Source organism: Barbus barbus (assembly GCF_936440315.1).
Source record: "Barbus barbus genome assembly, chromosome: 18".
NCBI lineage: Eukaryota > Metazoa > Chordata > Actinopteri > Cypriniformes > Cyprinidae > Barbus > Barbus barbus.
The window spans coordinates 5,194,025-5,219,963 of record NC_136746.1 but is presented as its reverse complement, the minus strand read 5'-3'; the positions used below and the strand labels follow the sequence as shown (position 1 = coordinate 5,219,963).

Below are 25,939 nucleotides of genomic sequence, written 5' to 3'. Positions count from 1 at the left end.
AACATAATACACATACAATTATTCTTAAAATAAAATAAAATAAACAATCAATAAATCAATCAATCAATATAATCATAATAATAGTACTTAAAATGATTTAGAAATGATAACGGACACCAAAATGTGCCTTACTGATAGAAAGTGGTACATAATGAACTATTATTGTGGTCACTCCGCTACACCTGTGTGAACTTGAAGAGAACTGACTTCATACATCCATTAAAAATCCCTAGCAGCTGCTTAAAAGTCACTGCAAGAATGGCTCCGAAAAGTGAATTATAAATAATATGAATTCATTTGTGAGTGTTCAAATAGTAAATATAAAAACTAACAGATGCATAATAAATTGACTTTTTCAGTTATATTTTAGTTCTGAATTTTAAACGTAATAATGCATAGATGTCCATTAAAAAGTAATAACCTTCATCTGCAAAATCCATTTAACACTTCAGTGTATTATCTGAGAACAGAAAAGGGTCTAAGCTGTCATTTTATTGACTTTTAAAACCCTCACTCCTGCTGTTTGGTTAACAAGAAAAATATTGAAATAAAAACTTTAATCATGTCAGAAGATTTAGTATTTGCACATTTGCCAACTAGATTTTGATAATAATTTGAATTAGACTTTATTTTCTCTTTTCTGTTTTCACTTTAATTTTAAAGTACAGCAATTTTGTTGTGCATTTTTGTCATGTTTATTAGTCATTAGTGTTTCTTTTTTACATTTTGTATGTCTCCTTATCCGACACGTTCATTTCAGTTCATGTTCAAGCTCTTTGCTACCTAGTAGGCCACTGTAGATGACACACAAAAAATGCATGATTGAAAATATACTTAGAACTTTTTTTAAAGATTTTTATGAACCATGTAAGGTTGAACTGGATCCCCATTGTTTTCCAATTTTATTTGTGCTGGTATCACCAAACACAGACACCGCGGCCGAGCAAATAATGAGCGCTGGGGTGTGCCGTCTTCTGCCTTTACCTGGCAGCAGAGCGGCGAAAAGAGAAGAAAATACAGCTCAGTGTGTGTGCCGTGTGTGTACGTGTCCCCACTGTGTGTGTGTGTTTGCCGGTGAAATGTAGCGGCGAGTCTTGCTCTGGACTGTTACCAAGGGCAGAGGGTTCAGGATAATGAAAGCACCATAGTGACGTCCTGTACTCACTTTTGTACTCAAGGTGAAATCCAGCCGCGACGACACTGATATCTGTATGGAAGTGCAGGTAAAGCTGGTTGGAGGTGCTGTTCAACAAGGCTGGAGCTGTTGTACCTAGAAGATAACACCAGAAAGGGGCATGAGCAGGAAAAGGGCTGGAGTTATCACACACACGAACACAGTGTGTTCTCATTCCAGTGCTCACACACACACAGTAGCTAAATGATTAGTGTGTGCACACATGCAGGAACAAAAGGGCAAAGGGAGGTAAGCAGCTGTTAATCACGGCGGATGTATCGCTCCCGTGAAAGACTCGCCCGTTTTGGACATCAGCCAAATGAAACGGAGTCAAGTAAAAAGGGACGGCAAAAAGGAAATGTTTGACAGGCACTAGTCATTGAAGTGTGTTGCTATCCTTCTGAGCTCTCAGGGGGGAACTTTCATCACAGCTCAGAGGGAAGAGTCACTTATCATCAGACTAAAAAGCAAAACAGCTACTGCCACTCTGGATTCAAAGCAGAGGACTTTCCTTCTGCTTATGCATATATGGACAGAACTAATAAAGAGTGTGACATCTTTAATACGTGGAGAAAATGTCATGAATACTATATAACATCCTTAAAGGCAACATGAAACAGTGCTGCAGTGCAGCTTCCATAATGTGACATATTTCCGAGTCAAACGGGAGAGAAAAACTGTTGGTCGGGACTTGATTTTATCCTTGGAATTGGTTGGATTGTGAAAAATGGGCATTATGTATTAGAATAGAGTTAGGCAAGTGGAAGGGCAGATCAAGGAGTGAATTGATAAATTGTTCACTGTAAAAAATAAAAAATAAAATAAAAAAGCTGTGGTTTGGTAAAAATACATCCAAAACTCAAAACACATTTGTGACCCTGGACCACAAAACCAGTCTTAAGTATCAGTTTTCCAAAATTGAGATTTATACATCACCTGAAAGCTGAATAAATAAGCTTTCCATGGTTTGTTCGGATAGGACAATATTTGGCCGAGATACAACTATTTGAAAAATGCAAAAAAATCTAAATATTGAGAAAATCACCTTTAAAGTTGTCCAAATTAAGTTCTTAGCAATGCATATTACCAATCAAAAATGAAGTTTTGATATATTTAGGGTAAGAAATTTACAACATATCTTCACCGAACATGATCTTTACTTAATAGCCTAATGATTTTTTGGCATAAAAGAAAAATTTATAATTTTGACCTATACAATGTATTTTTGGCTATTGCTACAAATATACCCCAGCGACTTAAGACTGGTTTTGTGCTCCAGGGTCACATTTATAGAACAACCTATAACTTTTTATAGTTTTATACAGTTAATATCACAAGCATTTCACATTAAGACCAGAAACGTGACATTTTGACTATAATATGACTATAATATGTAACATATTTTCGAAAATGTCATATTTTTTACTCTTAGCCTATACCTTTTTGACATTTATCATTTTGGAAAATGTTTCTTTGCACCAAAATAGTTGTAATTAACTATTTTCGATCTTGACATACAGAATTCAACAGGCTGTATCATTAAGACATTCCTGCCAAGTTGTTGAACACTGAACAGGCACTGATAAGTAAATGTGGGCGGACATGTGTTAAAGAAATGTTCTGGGTTCAATACAAGTTGTGCTTCACTGACATGTGGACTGATATCAATTACCACACAAATAATGCCGAGTCGTCCCTCAGTTAAAAAAAATAATAATAAATATGATCACATTAAAAATACAGTGCAAGTTTATGATGCAAAGCACTGCACCAGGTTAAATTGTAAAATACATACGGTTTGGAAAGAATCGCAACAAGGCAGGCAGTGATGATGGATAGTGAGCAGTTCCTGTGTTTAGTGTTGTTTGATACATGGCATGCGATACAAACATCTGGATGGTACTGATTAAGTAGGTTAAGCTATTTGTCAGAGAATATATTTGCATTTTAAATTCAGTCTATCTGCCATTTTTTTCCACACTGATTGATCTGAACAGACAATGTGGATATAGCATTAATGTTTGTGACAAATTCATTTCAAAATAGAACAGGCCTCCAGGCTAAAAAAAAATAAATGTTGGTAGCATTTTACAATAAGGTCCTATTAACACATTAACTAGCAATGCGCAATACATTTGTTACATTATCTAATAATAATCTTTGTTAATGTTAATTAATAAAATACAAATGTTTTTGATTTTAATAATACAGAAGTAAATGTTGATATTAACATTAACTAAGATTATTGGAAGTATTTTGCATTGCTAGTTCATGTTAATTAATGTATTTAACTAATGTTAACAAATGAAATCTTATCGCAGAGCGTTACCGTCTCACTTAGGGCAACATTACATGCTGCGTAAACCAATGCATTTGAAGAATGTGATTTATAATGTTAAAAAAACTGGACAACTGTATCTCACAACACTACGGTAATACATGAAGTTGAGCTCTGGCACAAAATGAACATTTCTGTAATGCATCACATCAGAATCCAACATCTCGGGTTCCTGCAGGCTTCCCAGCTTCTTTTCTCCTTTGAGCTTACTTTCTTTTACCCATATTCTTTTTATCTCCCTGTGGGAATGAAGGTACAATTCAAATACTGTGTAAAAGAAAATAAGTGTTGGTGTAAACAAGATTGTAAAAAGAATCAACAAATACTGTTTATGGTATTCAGTGCCTTAGTACGCCGCCGCATAGCGACTCGGGATGAATGCTTAAATACACCCACATAGCCATGGCATGCGCTTAGAGAACTGTTTAGTTTGAGAAGAAAGATTTCTTTCAAACTCACAACTGTAGAGATTATTCATAAATGGCTTGTTTATATCTTTACACAAATGCCCAAAATGGTGTCATGCAGTTGCCAGGAAATGGTTCCCCGGCATCTTTTGCATTTAAAGCATCCTGCCGTTCTGACTGCTAATACTCCAGTCGAACCCAGTCCAAGTACATTAGACTGATGACCGAAGCCTGAAAAATGCTCCTTTGCGCTTGAATGATTTGACTAATAATTTTTGGATGAAGTTTGACAGCTCCACAGAGCTCATCCAGTGTCCAGCTATTCAGCAGTCTATCATCTCTATTAGTGACAAGGCAATCGAGAGAGGATCTTAAAATGCTCAGACGAGACTCGGATGAGCTTAAATGGACTTTGCCAGACAGAATATGTTACACTTACAGTACTGAATCACATCGGATGCCAAATAGGACAAGGAGTGATGCATCCTCACAGATTAGGGGGATTTGAGAAGAAGGATTCTTTGTGAAATACATGCCCACGATTGGATTCAACCACTACAGACCGATATTCCTTCTAAGCTGAGCACTGATGTTGCTCCCGCACAGATGAAAAAATAAATAAAAATTGCAAGCAGAAGGCAGACTCAAATATGTGTGGGATAAAAGCGAAATGAACAGGCTGCGTTTGAACTGGAGTCCAACCACGTGTCCATTCATTTTCAATATGCAACTGAAGCTGTGGGAGATATGCTTGGGATAATATAAAATAATTATCAACTATACAATCATATTAACTATATTACATATAGCCCAGTTTCATAGACAGGGCTTAGCCTAAACCAGGATTAGGCCATAGATCAATTAGGACATTTAAGTAATTTTTATAAACATGCCTTAGAAAAAAACATTACTGGTGTGCATCTTAAGACAAAACAAAGACACTGACATGTTTTAAGATCAGTCAGTGCAAATTTCTTTCAGTTGAAACAGCTCAGATTTACATTTTACTCTAGGACTAGGTTTAAGCCTTGTCTGTGAAACCGGGGGATAGTAATAATTATGTCTGATTTTATGCACACACACACAAACAGTCAAATGTTTGGATTAAATTAATATTTTAGATTTTGTTTTTGAAATCTCTTAAATCTCTTATATGTCTCTTATGCTCACCAAGGCTACATTTATTTGATCAAAAATACAGTGAAAGCAGCAATATTGTGCAATATAATTTAAAATAACTATTTTGTCATTTTAATATATTTTCAAACTTAATTTATTTCTGTGATGCAAAGCTCAGTTATATATCTATATATATGATTGTATATATGATAAATATATGATTCTGCTAAAAGAGGCCGAAAGAGGCTGGGAACATTACTGAACACTTGGAGATGCACCATAATTTTTGTGAAATCTTTTGGGGAAATAGTGATTATAGACTGATCTCGAGCATTTTTCATCTTCAGAATCACAACGTGCGGTCAGAATTAGGTAAATAATGACAGTGATATATTTTAAAGACACACAAAAAATGCATGCAGTTGTAATTAAATTGGTATTTGTTGAGCCGCAATTAATCCCGAATGATGAAAAGTGTTGGGAGACAGAAACACAAAACATATCAGACAGTTTAATTAAGGGTATTATCCTAATGGATTTGTGACTAGAGGAAGAATGAAACGGCCGATTGTGATGGGTGAGTGTGCGGGGATATAAAAGGCGAACACGCAGGCGACAGGAGAGCGAAGAGTGCATTTTAATGGGCAGCCAAACACCATGCCTAATGACACTGGCTCCTGATTCCCTGCCATGTCTTAGCAATGCTCACAAATGATTCCGGGCTTCTATAATTTGGACCATTGAGATCTAAATGAGGGGAAATTACCGTTTTATCATCAAATTCAATCTTAGACTGGCATCAGGTGTCTCGGGAGACCGGGTGAAGATGGTTTAGCATTTAAAGAGCTTCTCTGCTTTTGAGAATATGGCTTGGGGAAGGTGAGGAGTGCTAGACAGTGTGAAGTGCCACTGAACACATGCCTTAGAGCAGACGGAGCTCCCTGGCTGGGTGACCTTTCACCAGTCTGCTAGTGTGGCACAGAGGCGGAGTTCATTACAGCCGTGTTGAAAGTGTAGCTAGAGGCCTGGCCACGATTCTGTCTACTGGGAGAGTCGCCAAAAAGGTTAAGCCTCCTCTCTCAAAGGAAGATCTTTCCCCCTCTTCCTAATCCTGCTGTGTGACTTTTTTTATGTGTTTTTATTTGTCATTTATTTTTTTTCCATTTTTGAATAGCTTGATCTAGTCTGTTTTTGATTCTCATTATATACGTTGTATATTTTAATTTACAGTTGTTAAAGCTGTTTGGGTAGTTGGTGCATAATGTGCTTTTTGTGTGTGTGTTTTTTTTTTTTTTAATCAATATCATGTTTTTAGGTTAACATTTATAAAAATGTTGTAGGGAAATCTTAGGTCACGTAACTGGTAACTAGTTCCTTTTATCACTATTTTTATATTTTTTGTCTTAAAATGTTCATTTTAAATGCTGGTGATTTTTACATATGCAGCCTCTCAGTTATAGTATATAAATATAATGTTACAGATATCAACTTTCCAAAAGTATTACATCCCAACTATGAATTACTTAAATAAATAATCAAACAAACAAACAAAGAAAAGAAAGCTAAACTACAAATTAAAGCACAAGCGGTAGCGGTGGCATTCATAATACTCATAACATTTCATCTTTCAATTTGAAACATTCAGCTTTTTGGTCCAGAACATTGTGATAATGAATTGGGATGAAATAAATGTGGCTGGTGGTTTTCCAACTGAAACCCAAAAGGCTGTAAGAATTGATACTGTTAATCAACCAAATGTAAAATGAGGGCATTCATCTGTTATGTAAGGGATGGCACATGGACAGCCTTCCAGGACTGGAGCTAATTTCAGCACTTCCAAGAATCCAGGGGCATAAAACCAGTGGCGGGGATTGGCTCTCAGTTTTATTGCAATATGAAACTGTAATGAGCTATAAAGAACTATATGATATGCAAATGAGCTTTAGGAGAACTTCTGTAAATCAGATGCCGATTCACTCCAACAGACTATTATTGAAATAAGCAATTAAAAGGGGATTAATAAAGACAATACTTAACCTGAAAAGCTCCCGAGCTTTGGAGCTGTCATATCGCCACCGTCATAGATTTCTAACGAGTCCCAGTTATGCTCGGTGGCAAAGCTCATGACTTGGATCTGCCAAGAAAATGGAGATACATATTATGAAATTACAAAATTCTGCACAATTAAACTCATGTAATGGTCACGGTTTTGCAGTATTGCTTATAATCGTAGCCAAGGTTTCTTTAATCAAAAACAGTCATTTTGTTTCATGCAACAATTCTCCACCCACTATCTCAACCTAACCTTTGTGCTACTGTACCTTAAACACATCAATACGAAAATTACTTTATATGTGGACAGGTGTTGATATTTAAATATGGTCAATGTCTGCTCATGGATATGTTAATGTCATTACTATTTCTGATTTTTATTTTTGTTATTGATTGATTGATTTTTATTGACGTGTGAACTGTGGAGATTGTTTGGAGAAAAAATGTCAATCTTTCTATTGTATCAGTAGTTCAGAGCACCTCTTGAAACACAGAAATGGCAGTTTCTATGACTGTACAAAGCATATAAATATGAGGCATGGGATTGGGTGTCTGTTGTCAAGCATCTAACACGTTTGACATTCAAATGACATTCTGAACACGTTTGGTACCACAATGCGGGGTTAACAGTACAATTTATTTTTAATAGTTTCTTTTAATTTTCTAAATGTTTATTTGGATACCTTATGCAGCTGTCAGATTACCTAAAAATGTTAATCTGTGTCTTGCGTGTATTTATTAATTTACTTATTCATCACACCCTGTCGCATTTTTATTATGTGGGTACAAGCACGTATTGTTGCATTTTTAATACGTTGCTTCAGGTACATATTGTGGCAGTTCAAAACTCAAATGTCTGGGAAGTGTCACTAAAAAGTAAATTTTCTACCGTGTTAGAAATACTCCCTACCTAAACTACCCCCCCCCCCCCCAAACCTAAACCTACCTGATAGTAACAAATGCAAACAAATGTTTGTTTAGTCAAACTGTAGTTTCACAGGGTTTGTACCAGAGCTCCTCACAAGTGCAATCATGAGAGCTACTGAGCAAATGGTGTTAGACAATCCAAGTCTATGAAGCTGTATATGTAAAACTAATGTTCGAAAGTATCGAAACACTGCCGCATGATCAAATTGTTTTGAAGCGATAACATAATATTCTGCAATTAACTGTGCCAAAATTGGGCATTCTTATTGAATGACTCTGGTCCTGTAAATCATACTTTGTGTGAAAAGAAATACGTTTTTTAAAAGAGTTTTACTGCCTCTAGTGTTAATTCCAACTGAAAACTGCAGCAATTCGTACGCATAGGTACATTTTTGCAGAAGAGGCACGTATTTCCAATGAGTCTGGGAAGCAACAATGCATACAATGCCACAATCAACATTTTTCTGATTTATCTTGACTTTCATTTATGGGCATGTTCTACATTTGGCATCTCTTTTGGATCTTTTACATAAAACAAACAGTACTTTGAACAGCATAAAGCACATTATACAATGCTAAATTTAACCTGTGTAATTCACTCTCTTGCTGCGTGCAAAGGAATCTTTTCCATCTTATCATTTCAGCAGGTGTAGCTTTACTGCATTTGATGAGTTCACACGTGGCTCTTTTGTACTTGCCTGGATACCAGCTCCTTCGGTAACAATGATTTTCCACACACAGTTCAGGCTGTTCCCATAAGGCTCCGGGAACCCAGGGGAGAGGATGGTACCTCTCCTTTCTGTCAGATTCCCACTGCATGGGACTGTGGAGCATAACAGAGGCAAAATGAGCTCATGCTGAGGATGGAACAGCACAAGTGCCCGAACTGAGTCTTGTGAGAAAGGAAGCAGACTCTTTTGACACAAGATGCGATTACGCCCGAGGTAACATGAAACCGAAGCCATCATCACCCTGCTAAAACATACATTCTCTGCATGAGAAATGTCTTTCTGGGAACACTTTATATTTCCCAATAAACAATCTTATGTCGCACTGCCTTTGTAAACCCTTATAGCTGTAGAAGCTGACAAAATTATTCATAAGTCAACATGATCAACAATCAAAGTTGACCTTTTTTAATGCATGTTCTTGGCCTTACTTTGAACAATTAATAGGTACATGTTATTAAATACACACACATGGGTTTCCATGTTTTATAGGGACTTCCCACAGACATAATATCCCTACTCCTAAACCTACTTCTCTGTCTCTCTCTCTCTCTCTCTCTATATATATATATATATATATATATATATATATATATATATATATACACACAGTCCCCCCATTTCAGGGGCTCAAATGTAATTGGACAAATGAATATAATCATAAATAAAATCTTCATCTTAATATTTTGTTGAGAATCCTTTGCAGGCAATGACTGCCTTTAGTCTGGAACTCATGGATATCAGCAGAGACCAGGTTTCCTCCTTTGTGATGCTTTGCCCGGCCTTTACTGCAGCTGACTTCAGTTGTTGTTTGTTTGTGGGTCTTTATGCCTTTAGTTTTGTCGTCAGCGAGTGAAATGCATGATCAATCGGGTTGAGATCAAGAGACTGACTCGGCCATTGCAGAAATCCACTTTTTTTACCTTCATACCTTCAAATACTCCTGGGCTGCTTTTGCTGTATGTTTTGGGTCATTGTCCATTCGTACTATGACGCGCCGGCCAATCAACTTTGCTGCATTTGGCTGAATCTGGGCATAGAGTATACAGTATCTCTATACACTTCAGAATTCATCTGGCTGCTTCTGTCTTCTGTCACATCATTACTAAACACCAGTAACCCAGTGCCACTGGAAGCCATGCAGCTCATGCCATCACACTGCTCTTCTCTTGATTGTAGACTTTGACAGCGACACATCTACCTCCTGGAGAGTGTTCTTCTCTTGGCTGGATGTTGTGAAAGGGTTTTTCTTTGCCATGGAGAGGATTCTTTGATCATCCAACCACTGTTGTCCTCCGTGGACATCCAGGTCTTTTTATGTTGCTGAGCTCACCAGTGCGGTCTTGTTTTTTCAGAATGTGCCAAACTGTTGATTTGGCCGCTCCTAATGTTCCTGCTATCTCTCTGATAGATTTGTTTTGCTTTGAAGCCTAACAACTGTCTGTTTCACTTGTATGGAGAGCTCCTTTGACCGCATGATGTGGGTTCACAGCAACAGCTTCCAAATGCAAATGACACACTTAGAATCAACTCCAGACCATTTATCTGCTTAACTGATGTAGAAATAATGAAGGAATAGCCCACATCTGTCCATGAAATGGCTTTTGAGTTAACTGTCCAATTACTTATGGTACCTTGAAAAAGAGGGTACATATTAAAGAGTTGTAACACAAACAAACAAACACACACACACACACACACACACACACACACACACACACTCATTCACTCACTCACCAAATCCCCAGACTGGTTTCTGAACCTCATACTTTGAGGAAGTAGAAATATGAGAGGTTGTGTTCAAGCCATTTCACTTCAGAATACTTAAAAATGTAAGGAACCACAAAATGGGATTTGCTGAAGCTCTGTGAAATCAAAACTGACCTTTTAATGCAAATTCCTGGAGTGATTCCTTTTCAGACGACATTAATTCCCTTTTTTAACCATTCCTCTCCAACTACCTGACACATTATGTTATGTGTTTTTCTCATTGAATACCTTGTCTCACTCTGAATTAAATTAATTTGCCAGATTACAAATTATGGAAGCAAAATGTGTCATGTAAATTAATCCCTTTCTATTGATGGGCATTAAATTGCAATTGAAATTATTCCATTTAATTAAAGTAGATGTTTTTCCAGCATCTGATTTTTGTGGAGGTTTCTTAAAAGCATGAAGGAAACATTTTTCCACAGCTCCAGAGTAATTACTTACATGACATTTTTGGCTTCAGCTCTCTACATTCTGGTATTATGACTGACGTCCTTGTTTAGAAAAAATTGGTTCCAAATGGTGTTTCACGTTGACTTTAATTCATGGATGAAAGAGATGAATGAGGAATGACTTTTATGTTGCGATTAAAAAAGCTAAATATATTCATTTATATTAATATTTAATAGATATCTACCTTTCAGTTTGTAATTCCTATGAAAACCGGGGAACTGAGATTTAAAAGCAGAGTGAAATGAGGACGTGCCTTGAGAATGATAAAATCATGACAGCACTATAGAATACGACGACAGCTAAATGCTCAGTATTAAAGCCTGGAGGTTACGGCTTTGAACTGAAGGCTGTGGCCCAGAGGCCCTTGGATTCAGCTTCTCAGCCCCTTGAGGATGGCAATATAGAAGGCTATATTAACTAGAGGCCTGACATTTTAAATCCTCATTTAGGCCATCACTCGTCCTCCAGCAGGATTCTTAACCCTTATAAGTTACCTCAAGGTTAGTAGAGACCACAGGAAACTCGCACATTTACATTCTCTAAGGACTCGAGAAAATGCAGGGCTATAAATCAACATTTGAATGATGGTACCTGTTAGCAAGCATATAAAAGTCAAATGCAATTTGTACTGTCTGTGTTGCTCTATTTCTTACGCTCAGTCACACTGAATTGTTTGGTCCTGAATAAAACATGACTAGTATGCATTTTTCTTGGATAAATCCAGGCTAGTTTACCTATACAATTCGGGATGGTGTCATTCCACTGCGCCAGAGCGTTAGGAACTGCGTGACACTTGATGGCTTTGGATCCCTGGAGAAGGTATCCAGGGTTGCACTCGAAACGAACAATGGAGCCAGCTGAGAATTCTGACCCGATCCGTCTGCCGTATCTGGGCTCTGGGATGGAGCTGCACTGTGTATCACTGGTGCGTGGAACAGCTAGTGGACAGGAAACAGATCTCTAATCAAAATGGTGCAGATGGAGGCTTGGAAACACACCAGCTCTCTTTCAAAACCCAGTGAGCTGCCTTTACATTGTTACAAAACAAATACTGTTCTTTCGAACTTTCTCTTCAGCAAAAAATCCTGAAAAATATGTAACATGGTTTCCACAAAAATAATGCTAACATTTTACAACGTTCCATTTTTTAACATTAGTTAATTACGTTAGTTCATGTGAGCTGAAACAATGAAAAATACTTCTAACTTTCATAGTTAATGTTCATTTCAACATTCATTAATACGTTCTTAAAACTCAGCTGTATTTTTTCTTAACTAACGTTAATTAAGAATACTACTAATTAATGAACTGAATTGAATGAATTTAAAGAGAGGTAAGACTTTAGTTTAGACAACAGTTCTCACTGTTAACTAATCGCTTATTAGTAAGCATTTTACTAGCACATTGGCTGTTTATTTGTACTTATAAAACACATATGAATGCCTTATTCTGCATGACCATTTTTAAGATCCCTTAATCTACCCCATGCATAAACTTAACTACATTAATAACTAATAATAAGCAACAAATTAGGAGTTTACAGAGGCAAGAGTCATAATTATTAGTTAGGTAATAATAAGAATTGGTCCGCAAACTAAAGCGTGACCAACAGATACATAAAAAAAATAATGCATGCTCCTAAGTCACAACTCAATTAATAGTGCAACTCACAGAAGTCACAACTCAATTAATCGAATAATCGAAAACCATTTTTCCATTATCATGTTGCTAAAATAATGTCCATTTCTACTTTTGATAACTTGATAGACATTTTTTAACTGAACTTTTCTATTTTTAATGAATTAAAAGCAACAGTGTTGTCTTTATAAGGGCACCAATGTAGCTTTTGAAACACAGATAACGTTCCACATTTGTAACCTATTGTATGGTTACCAGTGCAGCGGTGTACACTGTGACTACTTTAGCACTCTTTTTTTATAGAAAACCCACATATATATTTATCTGGCACATTTGTATGAGCATCTTCATGACCCTAGCACAGAGAACTTTGCTGGTTTTGCTGTTTTTGCTTTGTGAACATTGTAGCAACTTGGTTCTTTTTTTTTCCTGTTTGTGCCTTAACTTTCATCTGACGGCTGTGAATATATAGGAAGAGGCTGGTGGGACCATCCACCATCACCTGGATACCTCCATGAGCCAAATGAACTGTCCTAACTGTCAGAGAACATTTCTCATACACCCGCTGTTCTCTCTGTGCCCATTGCTGTACACTATAAAACGGCGAGGAGAGATATAAAGAGACATAGCAGGCTTGCCACGGTCTGCGCTGTGTGTGTGTGCATACACTGATGCAGCCATGAAAGATTCCTATTGTATCTTTTTATAAGGCAGCTGATAAAAGGAGTTAATACAGTAATTTACAGCATCTTTTAAAACGAGGGAAAATGCCTTGCATGCCCTGTCCCACGCTGCTACTGTCTGGGGAGTTTGACACGTCAGGGGTCATTTAAAGGAACGGTTCACTTAAACATAATTTACTCACTCCAGTGTCGCCCCAAAAAATAATACACCCAATTAATGTTAGTAACTAACATCAACTATCAATGCATTTGTAACAGTATTTATTTATCTTTGTTAACGTTAGTTTATAAAATACAACTGTTCATTGTTAGTCCAAGTATGCTTGGGTCCATTAACTAACATCAAATGCTTTAGAGATATTTTTCATTGCTAGTTTATTTTAACTAATGTAGTCAACTGATATTAACAAATGGAACATTTAATTGGATGTAACACTTCGATTCTCAGTATAAAATGCATATTACTAGCATAAAGGCTGTTTATTAGTACGTATAAAGCCTTATTTTAACAATTTAGTATAGGGACCAAATTTCACTATTAACTAGTTGTTTATTAGCATGCCTATTATTAACATATTGGCTGTTTAGTAGTATTTTTAAAGACCATATTCTGCACGACCATATTCTTCATCCCTAATCCTACCCCATATCTAAACTTAACAACTACCTTACTAACTATTAATAAGCAGCAAATTAAGAGTTTATTGAAGCAAGAGTCATAGTTTATGGTTTGTTAATAGTGAGAATTGGACCTTAAAATAAAGTCTGACCGCCTTATTCATATTACTGCTTTATTCTGCATGAACATATTTTAGATTCCTTAATCCTACCCCATACCTAAATTTAACAACTACCTATAGCACTGAAATACTATATAGCTCTGAAATCAAACCAAAGTGTCAAAAAAAGGGAAGAAAAAACTGCAAGGCAACTCTCAAAATACTCATGAGAATAGCACAGAAATCACTCTCCCTTTTGGCTCTACTCAGAGCTAAATGCATTACAAATTATATCAAATTCAAGCCCCTTCCTCATTTGACTCTATTGTGTATTGGTTATGACATTGTGATTGCGGCTGTTAACTTCTCTGTGTGAAATATAAAGGCCATTTCCCACAGTAAGCGGGCTCTGGCATACTGATCAGCAGGCCGCCCCTACACTTCAGAGGCGTGATTTTCACCCTATACACGGTGCCAATATATACACAACGCAAACACACAAAAGGCTAAATGAATGTTGCGGATTTGAAGATTAAAAACAAAGCCTCAGCTCTGCACAATGACCTGTTATTGACTGAAAGCTGAGTGCTCGCTTACCTTGGTAAACAAAATGGAAACCTTTGGCGGAAGGTCCACTTTTTGCACTGAATCTCAGCATGATTTGGTTTGAGGTGGCCAAGGGCAAGGTTTCTCCTGCAAAAACACAATATGGCAGATGTTGAAGTCTCTCAGAGTTGCATGTGGAGGCAAATGTGCCAAAACCAACTGTAGTCTTAAGGTTGCGTACATGACGGATGGCTTAATAACACGGATCGGCCTCCGGGGCAAGGGTGGAGAGAGCAGGTCAGCAACAAAGGGTCTAAAACTGATGGATACCCAAAGAAATGCTTAAGCTGTCTTTGGCGTGTTCAGGGATGCAGTGGGTAAATTAAAAAAAAAGGATGACTTACCCTTGAGCTAAACTTTGAGTTTTCAGATCCAAAATCAAAGTGTACTTTTACAAAGTTGTATCCAAAGGAAGAAACAGAGTGCTGATAAAGATGGCGACTGAAACACTACAGTTGAGCCTGGAGGGTTAAACATTCTAACTATGAATTGAGTGGCCTGTCAGGATTTCTGGCCCACTGCTCACAAAGCTGAGATAGAAATGATATGAATTTACAGCGCTTCCCATGGGAATATAGTGTTGCACAGCAGACCATGAAGATATACAGTATAAAAATGCCATACAAACAGTTTGTGTCCAATGGCTGCCATCAATCCTGCGAAGACTGTGGAATTAGCAGCGATTTTTGTTTTCTTGCCATTTTATTACCTTTCACTCAATAATACCGACAATAATTCAGCAGGATGCCGCAAGGATAACATTTTCCTTTTAGAAGGAATTAAACAAGTCTGGAACCAAAGGGTGAAAATGACAACATAGATCCTGGACTTAAGATTTATTCTTGATATAAATACAGTGGGCCCAACTAATGAATAAATAAAAGAAAGAAAAAAAAAAATCAAACCAAGCAGCATTCATTTTAAAGGAAGATAGCTTCTCTACACAAGCTTACTTTAATATAACACCTCTATGAACACCAAAAAAAACACCAGTTGATTAAAAGTCATTGCTCTATGCCATTTGCTTTTGTATTGTGTAATGCAATTTAGGCCATCTTGTTGCAAGAAAAAGACTGCTAACTAGCAAATGATCGCAAAGCCATATGAGACACGGAACTAATTTCAGTTGGTTTTTCAGGGTGATGTACAAGTCCAAATATGTATTTGTTTTTTTTTAAAGATTTTATGAACATATTATTTGCAAAAGAAGACTTAATTTGCCTGAGGCTGAGTAAGTGCTTGCTGACTTTCTGTGTAAATAACAGAAATGTCAAACAATAAAAAACAAATACAAAACTATTAGCAAACGCTTGCCAAAAATGACACTCTGTATTTCCCCCTCTGAAAGGAGCCATTAAACCTCACTTGAGACCTAGTTCACAGCTCAATTGTCTGCACAATTGTCTTCCCACAGATTTAAAAAGCCATATATGCCCGTTTGGTTCTGTTCAAAGGGTTCTGTGCATTTCAAAGCAACAAAACTGGGGTGAATGTAAAGCTATTACTTACCGGAATGAGACCCAGCCAGGGAGCTTAGCAGCCTAGAATTCTGATTGGGCCCATCAAATAGCTCAACGGAGTCGTTCATGGCTGTCTGGAAATAGGCAAATTGCCCAAACACCACTGAGGAAACAAAATGAAACGTGCAGAGCGTGTTACTTTCACCACTGCTGAGAAGAGATGCTAACAAAAGAAGTACAATGAATGAAGACATAAAGTCACATCGATTTCCCATCGACACACATGATTCAGGTCGATGGCTTTATAAGTGTTCATAATATGCAGTCTGCACAGAAGTATGTATAGTCACATCAAAACGGCACAAGAGATTCAATTCATTATAAGAAAAGATTCTGATTACTGAAATCGTGCTGTGAAATTGTGAATAAAATGCGCAATAAACCCATACCGCAGAACACCATTTTTAATACTGCAGCAGCTCTGTTCTAAAAACAATGACCTATGTGGGGATTAAGTTGCAAATCATGAGCTGGTTCTTTGCTTGAGATTCACAAACAAATGACTGAACTGGATCTTTTTAATGAAAGAAACCAAATGACTCACAAATCAAACCCACAAGATGTTGATTTACCACACGCATTAAAATAGTGTATTTACTGAACTTCTTGTTCAAATAGCAATATATAGCTACATATAGCAATATTTAGCTAAAGACTCAAGTAATGTTTAGATCAAAGTACTATAGTGTTACCATCATTGTACTCTTAATACCTGAAATCATGAAGCTCTGTCTGTAATGCATGCATTATGTGTATGTTTGGTCCCGTCTGGTGTCCATTCCCTCTGACCTGAGACCAGTGATGAAGCTGTGATTAAACGCGTTGGCTTGCCAGAAAGGACACATGGTCCACGCGGTAGGGCATGAGAGACCAGGGAAATCACAGAGGCATGCTGTGCATGTCAGGTGTCGGTGTGAGAGCCAGCTAAGCAGAGAGGGGTGGAAAGGGGTCACCCGGGCCACCGCGACGACTCTATTATCTCCTCTCTAATGAGATGTCGGCCCTCGCTTCATACTCAAACAGTACAGAAAAACTGAAGGGTCGCTGCTAGTGACTCTGTAAATATCAGTTTGAATGGATTTCGTTTGGCTCACAAACACTTCAACAAACTTCAAATGTTAAAGCTTTACTTACACTCCTATTTGCGATGCATGAACTGCAAGGATTTGCAATGGATTTAGTAAACTGTGGTTTTGTGCAGTATTGGATATGAAGTATGGGCAAAAATATATTTCAGCAATACAGATTAATGTTATTTCTGTATATAATGGAACATTATACATATTTTTGTAGTATACTTCTTTCTTTCTTTCTTAATTTACATTATAGTGCTCAAATCTATTTAGGATATATTTAGGATATTTCAGGAAGGAGATTAGTCTATGTTAAGTGGTGCAATATTCAATTATTAAGCCAATGTCGTAACACATTAAGATTCTGAAGTCATGGTGCATATTACTACAAGTAATAGAAAATGTTAATATTTTCTCCTGAACGTTAACAGAATTTTAGATAATGTCTAATGTAGTTCTGTTTTATGAATAACCAAGTGAACATATTGCTGAGTAAGACTACTAATATAGCTGACTGAGTTGAGTTTAGATGCTAACTAACCAATTAACTTAGCTATTGCATAATCCAAGACTGCAGGTGTTAGCTATAATTCTGTGTTGAAAACGATTGCCTTTCACATAACTATACTTCATATTACCATAATACAGGGAGAAATTTAATGTAAATATTATAACTTTGTGAATTTCCGTTGAGTTTATGCTTTTTGCTTTATTATTAATTCAATGCAATTAATTATTTATTCACACTATGTTGTTTTGGCAAGAAGAGTTTTACAACAGTTTATATCTACATTCTGAGGACTCACCACCTGAATGAAGTCGATTATTCAATGCAACTGAGTTTATACTGGCTATACAACCTACTAATTAACTTTACTAGGCCAGTACTATATCTGTGATGACAATGCAAACTTATCTAACTCTAATGTTCTTTTGCAGAGAGGTGAGGATAAAAAAAAAATGGAAAGATATTAGTTGTTATATCCTTACCTTTGTTTTATCTGTTAATAAATTTACAATTCAGGCATTTACATTTTTTTTATGCAATGTGATTGCCTGGCAGTTTTATTGGCTTATGTTCATATATTTCTATCAATATTTATGCATTATGCGTATTAGCATTAATATATATATATATATATATATATATATATATATATATATATATATATATATATATATATATATATATTTTTTTTTTTTTTTATGCTGTGGGCCCATATTTCTGCTTGAGGTCCTGGACATCTTGTTTAGATACATGGCATCATGGATTCTATCAAATACCAACAGATAAAGAAATCAATAAGTGACTGACTCTGTTAGAAATCTTATAATGGGCCATGTTTGGATCTTCAAACCGGACAATAATCCAAACACAAACCTCAAAAACAACACAAAAATGGGTCACTGAGCACAAAACCAAGCTTCTTCTATGGCCATTCCAGTTCCCTGACCTGAACCCTGTAAAAAATGAGTGAGGTGAACTGAAGAGAAGAAGCATCAACATGGAGCTGTGAATTTGAAGGATCTGGAGAGATTCTGGATGAAGGAATGGTCTCTGATCTCTTGTCAGGTGTTCTCAAACCTCATCAGTCATTATAGGAGAATATTTTGAGCTGTTAAACTGGAAAATGGAGGTTTAAAAAAGAATTGAATAAAAGGGTGCTGTTAATTGTGGCCAATGTGTATTAGAGAATGTGTATTAGTTTTTTTTTTCTTTTTTTTTCCTCATTGTTGTATGTCTGTATTTATGTAGCACCGTGGTCCTGCGAGGCACGACATTTCGTTCCACTGTATGTCCCCACATGTAGCGGAATGACAATAAAGCTCAACTTGAACTTGAAAAACATTTATTTCATAATAATATTTCCTCCCATTTTAAATACTTATTCTGCAATGAAAGGTTAGATTTTTGTGATTTTTTTAAATAAAAGATCAAAAGGATTTTCACAGCCTTCTTTGATCATATTTACCAAGGGTGCCAATAATTCTGACCATGACTGTATATCCTACACCAAGAACTCTATAATCTGAATGGTGACCTTTTAAAGTAACTTTATTTACTTACCAAATTCTCCAGACACTGTGATGTAGTAGGAGCAGGTCTGGCCTGTTGTGTAGTTGAGAGGGTAATTTGGTGATAATACCACTCCCTCTGATCCAGTGTACTGCCCACCGCATGGTGCTGAAAAGACAGAAACAACCATAAAGGTTCATACTTTCTCTTGTTCAGTCCATATGACACAAAGTAATGAAGTCATTTTTAGTACTGTATTAGATACATGATGACCAGTGAGGCTAAGGGAGCTCTCCAAATTTCAAAAGAGGAAGAGAACTGGAAACTACAAGCAAAGTCATTTTTTTCATTATGGTCAGATCTAAAAAATGTATTTTGCCGTTGTGCTTTCAGGAGTCAATTTGTCACAGACTCTGTTTCATGTCCACATTCTGTGTGCTTAAGGTACGTTCTAATCCCCCCGATGGAGCACTTCCAAAGTCAATATTTGGCCAATATAATTTAATTTTAAATCGTAAAAGAATAAGGATTAAATGTGCATAGCTTTATAAATTCGCAGGAAGTGAACAGTGGGATTCAACAATTGCATACTACAATAGTACTACACAAAGTTCGGCAGAAATAAACAATTGTAGCATTTTGACCAATCAGACACACAATTTTGCAGTTGATTTAACAAATCAATTAGTTATTAGATTAACAAATGGTCACAGACCCCCCACCCAATACACATACTAACCCAATACACATCCAATTGTAAGTCGCTTTGGATAAAAGCGTCTGCCAAATGACTAAATGTAAACGTAAATGTAAATGTAAATACTGGTGCTGGTATGTCTGTCAATGACTCCAGGCCCCTGGTTTCATGGCAACCCATCTGATAACACTTGTTTTATTGCTCAATGGAATGTGGGTATAGCAACACTTCCTCTTAGGAAAGACACATTGCGTCATAAAATGGAATCTTCTCTAATTAATTCATAGAAAAACCTTTCTTTGAATGAACACACATATCTTCAGGTCATCATTACTTGTATATGTTTTTGTGTATTGTACCATTTTATGCATGCTTATGATAGATCACGAGTTAATATCACTCTTGCTGTATCATGTTTAGTCTCTATCAATTTGTCTTCGGATGATCTAATTGAAAGTGAATATTACATGTTGACACCTATGCAACATATTAGTGTCTTAAGAATCTTTAGAAGTTTGTGCATTAACCACAGGCGAATTACCTATGCAAATGACCGTGTTCAGAGACAAAGAGTCGTAAACTTTCCCTCCAAAAATTCAGGACTCCATTGGCTCTTTGACACCCCAGAGGTGTGACCTCTATAGCAGATAAAGCTCTCACGTAAGTGACGCTCCTGCAGTCTGCGGTTTTGTTAGATACTATGAGGATGTCAGCTAGAACTTTTTCTGGACCCTCTAGGTTTTTGTGCCAGGCCTTGCGGCCTTGACTTTCCATTCAACAAAGGACCTCAGCAGATCTCTTTCTTAGCTCTTTTCCACTCTCTACCTGGAAAGAACATTTCTACCTCAGAACATCTTTGGAATTCATCACTCTTCAACCCAGAAGAACGTGATCAGGAATCCAAAACCTTGAAACCATTAAGACCTTCATCTGAGACTGCATTCCGGACACTCGTCAAACCAAATGCATTGCAAGTATTGTACATTATTGTACAACAGTGTTTAGTTAATAAAAGTTGTGTGCACAAATTACATGAGTTTCTGGATCTGCCCTGCAAATTAATGTCCCTTTACGATTTTGACCCTTACTACATGCTCTAATGTAATTAATCATAATTAATTGTAATTGTTTATATACAATTCACTTTTGAGCTTATAAATTGTTACACAATGATGAATAATTTTATATTAATTTACAGATATATATATATATATATATATATATATATATTTTTTTTTTTTTTTTTTTTTTTTATATAATCACACCTAGATACATTACATATATGAAGTTATGGTAATTTGCATAATATTTATATAAAGTTATATTTATTTGCATGATCATGCCATTATATTTAAAACTCTTAGTATGCATGACTCAATCGTTTGATGACGTTGTAGGGCATTACAAATGAATGAATTATGCCAAGCAAAATGAGCTTCAACAGAAATTCCCTGCTGAGTGTGTAGGGAGCAAAAATCACGATTGCAAAGCAGACCTTATTTAAAAAGAAGGCGCTGTTTGAATAACAGATGAGTGGAGTAATTACCAGAGGAAATTAAAAAAAGAATGCAAAAGCAGTTTTGACACACACTTTGAAACACTGCTGTTTTTAACAATTAAATCACCGTACATCAAACATAAATCACATCAAAGACAGAAGTAGTTCTCCCTAATAATAACCCAACAGTAATCACAATTCAGGGCCAGTGGGTGTAGGTATTGTGTGGACTCATACAAGTTAATGACACCAGATCATTGCATCCTGCAGCAAGCGGTTCGCTTAACTCCTAAACATTTATTGGAGCAAGAAAGTCAATAACAAAATATTGGAAAATCTACATACCTTTATACAAGCAGGGTTAATTTGCTTAGGCTTGACATTGATTGCACAAACCAGCTTTATGGTAGCGCTACTAGAATGGCCTACAATTAACACATCATGCAAACCGCGTGGAAAGGCTATTGGAATTGCTATAGCCTCTGACAGGTATTTTAGTAAAACTGATTCGTAATTCAGGTCTGAGCGCAAAGAGGGAGTATTGAGGAGGAGCAGCCAATGAAGACTATAAATCATCTGTGTGTTGGTGCATTGGCGTGTGTTATCTCTTTATCAGGCCCATAATGGGTAGAGGCTAAATGCTTAGGTGTTTGACTGTGCATGACAAGAAAAAAAACAAGCGAAAATCAACCACAAAGGTCACCAAGAGGATTATTGACAGTGCCAAGCGTAAAAATGTGAGGCTAAGAAGGTCAGCGAAGAGTATTTGCGGAGATATTAATCAATGTCAGTGGCTTCTGTCACACCTGGCCCATAGCGTATGACCTTGTAACCAACCGATAGACCACCTGTGATAAGCAGTATTGGGGAACTCCACTTTTAGAAGTTATTGTAAGAAATCAGCCCATATATTGGCATTTAGAGATAACTGTGGTCGATAACAGTGCCTGCTTGGCCGATTAACAGAAGTGCTACCCACCGCCATATCAGTTCCAACATCTCAGCAGAAGTTATTTATTTTTCAGACAAAATGTGTGCAATAGGAGTTTATAAGTGTATAAATATGTTACGTATGTCATTTTATCATTCATTTATATGTACATTATCTCGGTGTAATACATCTTGCTCTCTAAATCAAGAAACCCATATCAAGAAACCCATATCAGTCAAATAATAATAATTGCATAACTTAAAATAGCTATTAATTACCAGGCTGCACTAACTTGAGGAAAATCTATGCAACTTTGTAGTAGAGATTTAAATATGATAAAATGTGTTCAATTGAATTGAGATTGCTAACCTCTTATTCTCAGCTGAAATCATAATAAATTGGACAACATTTGTAATAAAGGAGTACGCAAGAAGCCATGGATTTGTAGAGCTAGAGGGTGCAGAACCCATGCAATCCTGCTCACATTATTACATTGTTATACTAAGCCACCTTATTTTTAACGTAAGAGCGGACACAGCCATTATTACCTTAAAGGAACACTCCACTTTTTTTGGAAATAGGCTCATTTTACAACTCCCCAAGAGTTAAACAGTTGAGTTTTACTGTTTTTGAATCCATTCAGCCGATCTCCGGGTCTGGCGGTAGCACTTTTGGCTGAGCTTAGCATAGATCATTGAATCGGATTAGATCATTAGCATCTCACTCAAAAATTACTAAAGAGTTTAGATAATTTTCCTATTTAAAGCTTGAGTGTTCTGTAGTTACATCGTGCACTAAGACCGACGGACAATGAAAAGTTGCGATTTTCTAGGCTGATATGGCTAGGAACTATACTCTCATTCCGGCGTAAAACATTCACAGAAAATAGCTTATTTTTGCCTGAAAAATAAGATGGAAAGAAAGCTAAATTTTAGCAAGTGTTCTCTTCCTATTTATTCTTTGAAAAAAAACTGATACATTTATGGTACAATGAAATCAAAATGAAATGTAGATTGCGATCATCCTTTCTTCCCTATAATGCTGTATATCCGAGCTAAATGGCTTCTCAAATGAGAAGGAAAAAAACACACTTCCATACTTTAATATGTAGCTTATATATCTCAGGGTAGTTACACCATCTAGATACGTTTGACTTTTAAGATAAAAAGAAAAGTGCAAAAATTAAAATAAAACAAAAAATAAAACGAAAATTAATTTTGGTCACACTTTCTAATTCAGAAAGTCCTCACTAAAAAGAAATCTGATTACATTAAATGTTATTTATAAAACACCCTTCCCAAGAGCCACTAACTGTGACGAACAGCGAAAGAGCATGAGGTCAGAACTAAACAAGTTCTTGTGTACCTAAACTCTGGCATAACTCAGCTCATATTTGCCGTTATCTCCATGCCAACGAGTAACCTGACCTTCCAAAATCACAGTCCACGCCACCTGTGATCTCTCTGCTCTGGCTGTGTTCCTTTCATCCCTCAGGTCTCAGTAACAATGATCTTCAATTGAGATTCCTCGCACATCAGTCCCATGCTAAAGCCTCCGGGCTCTGGCACCCACAGGTCTGTTGCTTCATCTGCCTCACAATGCTTCTGTGAGCTCATGAAAAGCTGGTGTCAGAATGCAGCTGAGGCTCCCCGTTTTCTGCATATCAAACTCACTCCTGTAGCTTTGATCACATCACCTTCACTTCACACTAACCATGAGAAGACTGTCTGGAGCTACACACACACACACAGAGTTGTACGTGTTTGTGTGCAAGTGGGCATACGCAAATACACACGCGCACACACACACACAGTGCCTTTTGTTGGAAGATTTCCCTTTAGAAACCTGCAATTTCACACTGAGATGGAAGGAAATTTCAGGTTTTTGGAAATATAAATTTTTCAGGCCTGACTGTCTGGGGTTTCGTTCTTTCTTTTGTGTGTGTGCGTGCGACAGGCTGTGAATAATTGGAAGTTTTAGAAATCCCTTTTGCCCCCTTTGCACCTGCAAATAGCTCATTTAGTAGGCCATAGTAGATTAGGTAATTAGGTACAGGGATACAATCTCTATCATACATGACAACCACCATCTTGAAGAGACAGCAGATAGAGACTTAGTAGTCACAAGTCTCTCTGTAAAATACATAAGGTCATACTTTATTTTGGCAACCAATTCTCACTATTAACTAACTATTGAGTAGGATTTTTGCCTCAATAAACCTAATTTGCTGCTTATTAATAGTTAGTGAGGAAGTTGTTAAGTTTAGGTGTGGCGTAGGATTAAGGGATCTAAAATATGGTCATGCTGAATAAGGCATTAACATGTGCTTTATAAGTACTGATAAACAGCCAGTAAGCCAGTAATATGCATGCTAATAAGTGACTAGTTAATAGTGAGCTAAAACTAAAAACTAAAGTTTAACAAAAGCTAAAAACTAAAATAAAGTATAACCAGTTATTCATAGTGCGTGTATGTGTGTGTGTGTGTGTGTGTGTGTGTGTGTGTGTGTGTACACTTGTTTATGCTACATTGTGGGGACAAAATGTCCCAACAAGGATAGTAAAACCTGAAATTTTTGACATTGCTGGTCCCAATGAGGGAAAAAAATATATACAATTAAAAAGTGTAACAATGCAAACAGGTTTTCTGTAGGGTTAGGGTTGAGTTAAGGGATAGCAAATATTATTTGGTCAGTATAAAAGTAATAAAGTCCCCACAATTCACAGAAACAAACGTGTGTGTGCGTGTGTGTGTTAGGGCTTGCATAAACTAGTTGAGTAGTCGAGTGATCGACTACTTCAACCAATAGTTGGCGCTGTCAGAAACAATCGACTACTCGAGCATGCATTAACCATAATGCATGCACAGAGTTTGCAAGTACGACACGAATTTTAGGATTACAATATTGCGTGTAGCTGTTACTTTCTATGACTTTATCATAGAATTTATTTACATTTATGTTGAATGCAAAGTAATAATTAGGGGTGTGCCCAAAGCCGAATACCTTATTCGGAATGGCACGGATAATGGCTTCAAAAACGAATAACGGATGAGGAATCATTCTGCCTGTATATTCCGCTGAGGCTGGCACAGTCTGGTGTTTGCTATAGAACAGGTGAGCCAGGGGATCAGCACAATATTATACACGGCCTCTAAAGTCACGCAATAATGAGTGTGTGAAGTGAACGAATGTAAACTTTATGAATGAAAATATTGCAAATCAAACAGCGCATTGCTGTTGCATCTCCATGCATCTCTCAGAAATCAGAGCTTGGCAAGAGTAATATCATCTATAATAATACATCATACATGTTGTATTAATTGTGTATATTTAAAAGGCAATGATTTAAACCTTAGGCTACGATATGATACACAAATTAATGGAATAATCACAGCGTGCTCACCAATCAAACAGCCATGTTGCGCATCTCAGTTTCTCAAAAACCAAACCAACTCTCTCTCAAAAGTAGGCAAATAATCAACTTAGAAACAGATACATTTTCTGCTAGGCCTACATGTTTGCTTTTTATCTTTTGCTGGTTTGCGTGGCACACGCACATTTGTTTAGTGAAGTTCAAAAAAAGACTCG

General features: G+C 36.7%; 1 protein-coding gene across 2 annotated transcripts in view; it reads right to left on the bottom strand.

Annotated features, from left to right (window-relative positions):
- LOC306884010 (CUB and sushi domain-containing protein 1-like) overlaps window positions 1-25,939 on the bottom strand; it is a gene marked incomplete at its 3' end in the record, with an annotated part of 521,846 nt that overhangs the window by 69,499 nt on the left and 426,408 nt on the right. For both annotated transcript variants that reach the window (XM_079439599.1, XM_079439600.1), the window contains 7 exons: window positions 19,276-19,392; window positions 16,124-16,237; window positions 14,606-14,701; window positions 11,703-11,906; window positions 8,716-8,840; window positions 7,076-7,172; window positions 1,166-1,270 (listed from right to left, as the gene is read on the bottom strand). In XM_079439599.1, the coding sequence (XP_079295725.1) occupies window positions 1,166-1,270; window positions 7,076-7,172; window positions 8,716-8,840; window positions 11,703-11,906; window positions 14,606-14,701; window positions 16,124-16,237; window positions 19,276-19,392 (858 nt within the window). The remainder of the gene's footprint in view (window positions 1-1,165; window positions 1,271-7,075; window positions 7,173-8,715; window positions 8,841-11,702; window positions 11,907-14,605; window positions 14,702-16,123; window positions 16,238-19,275; window positions 19,393-25,939) is intronic.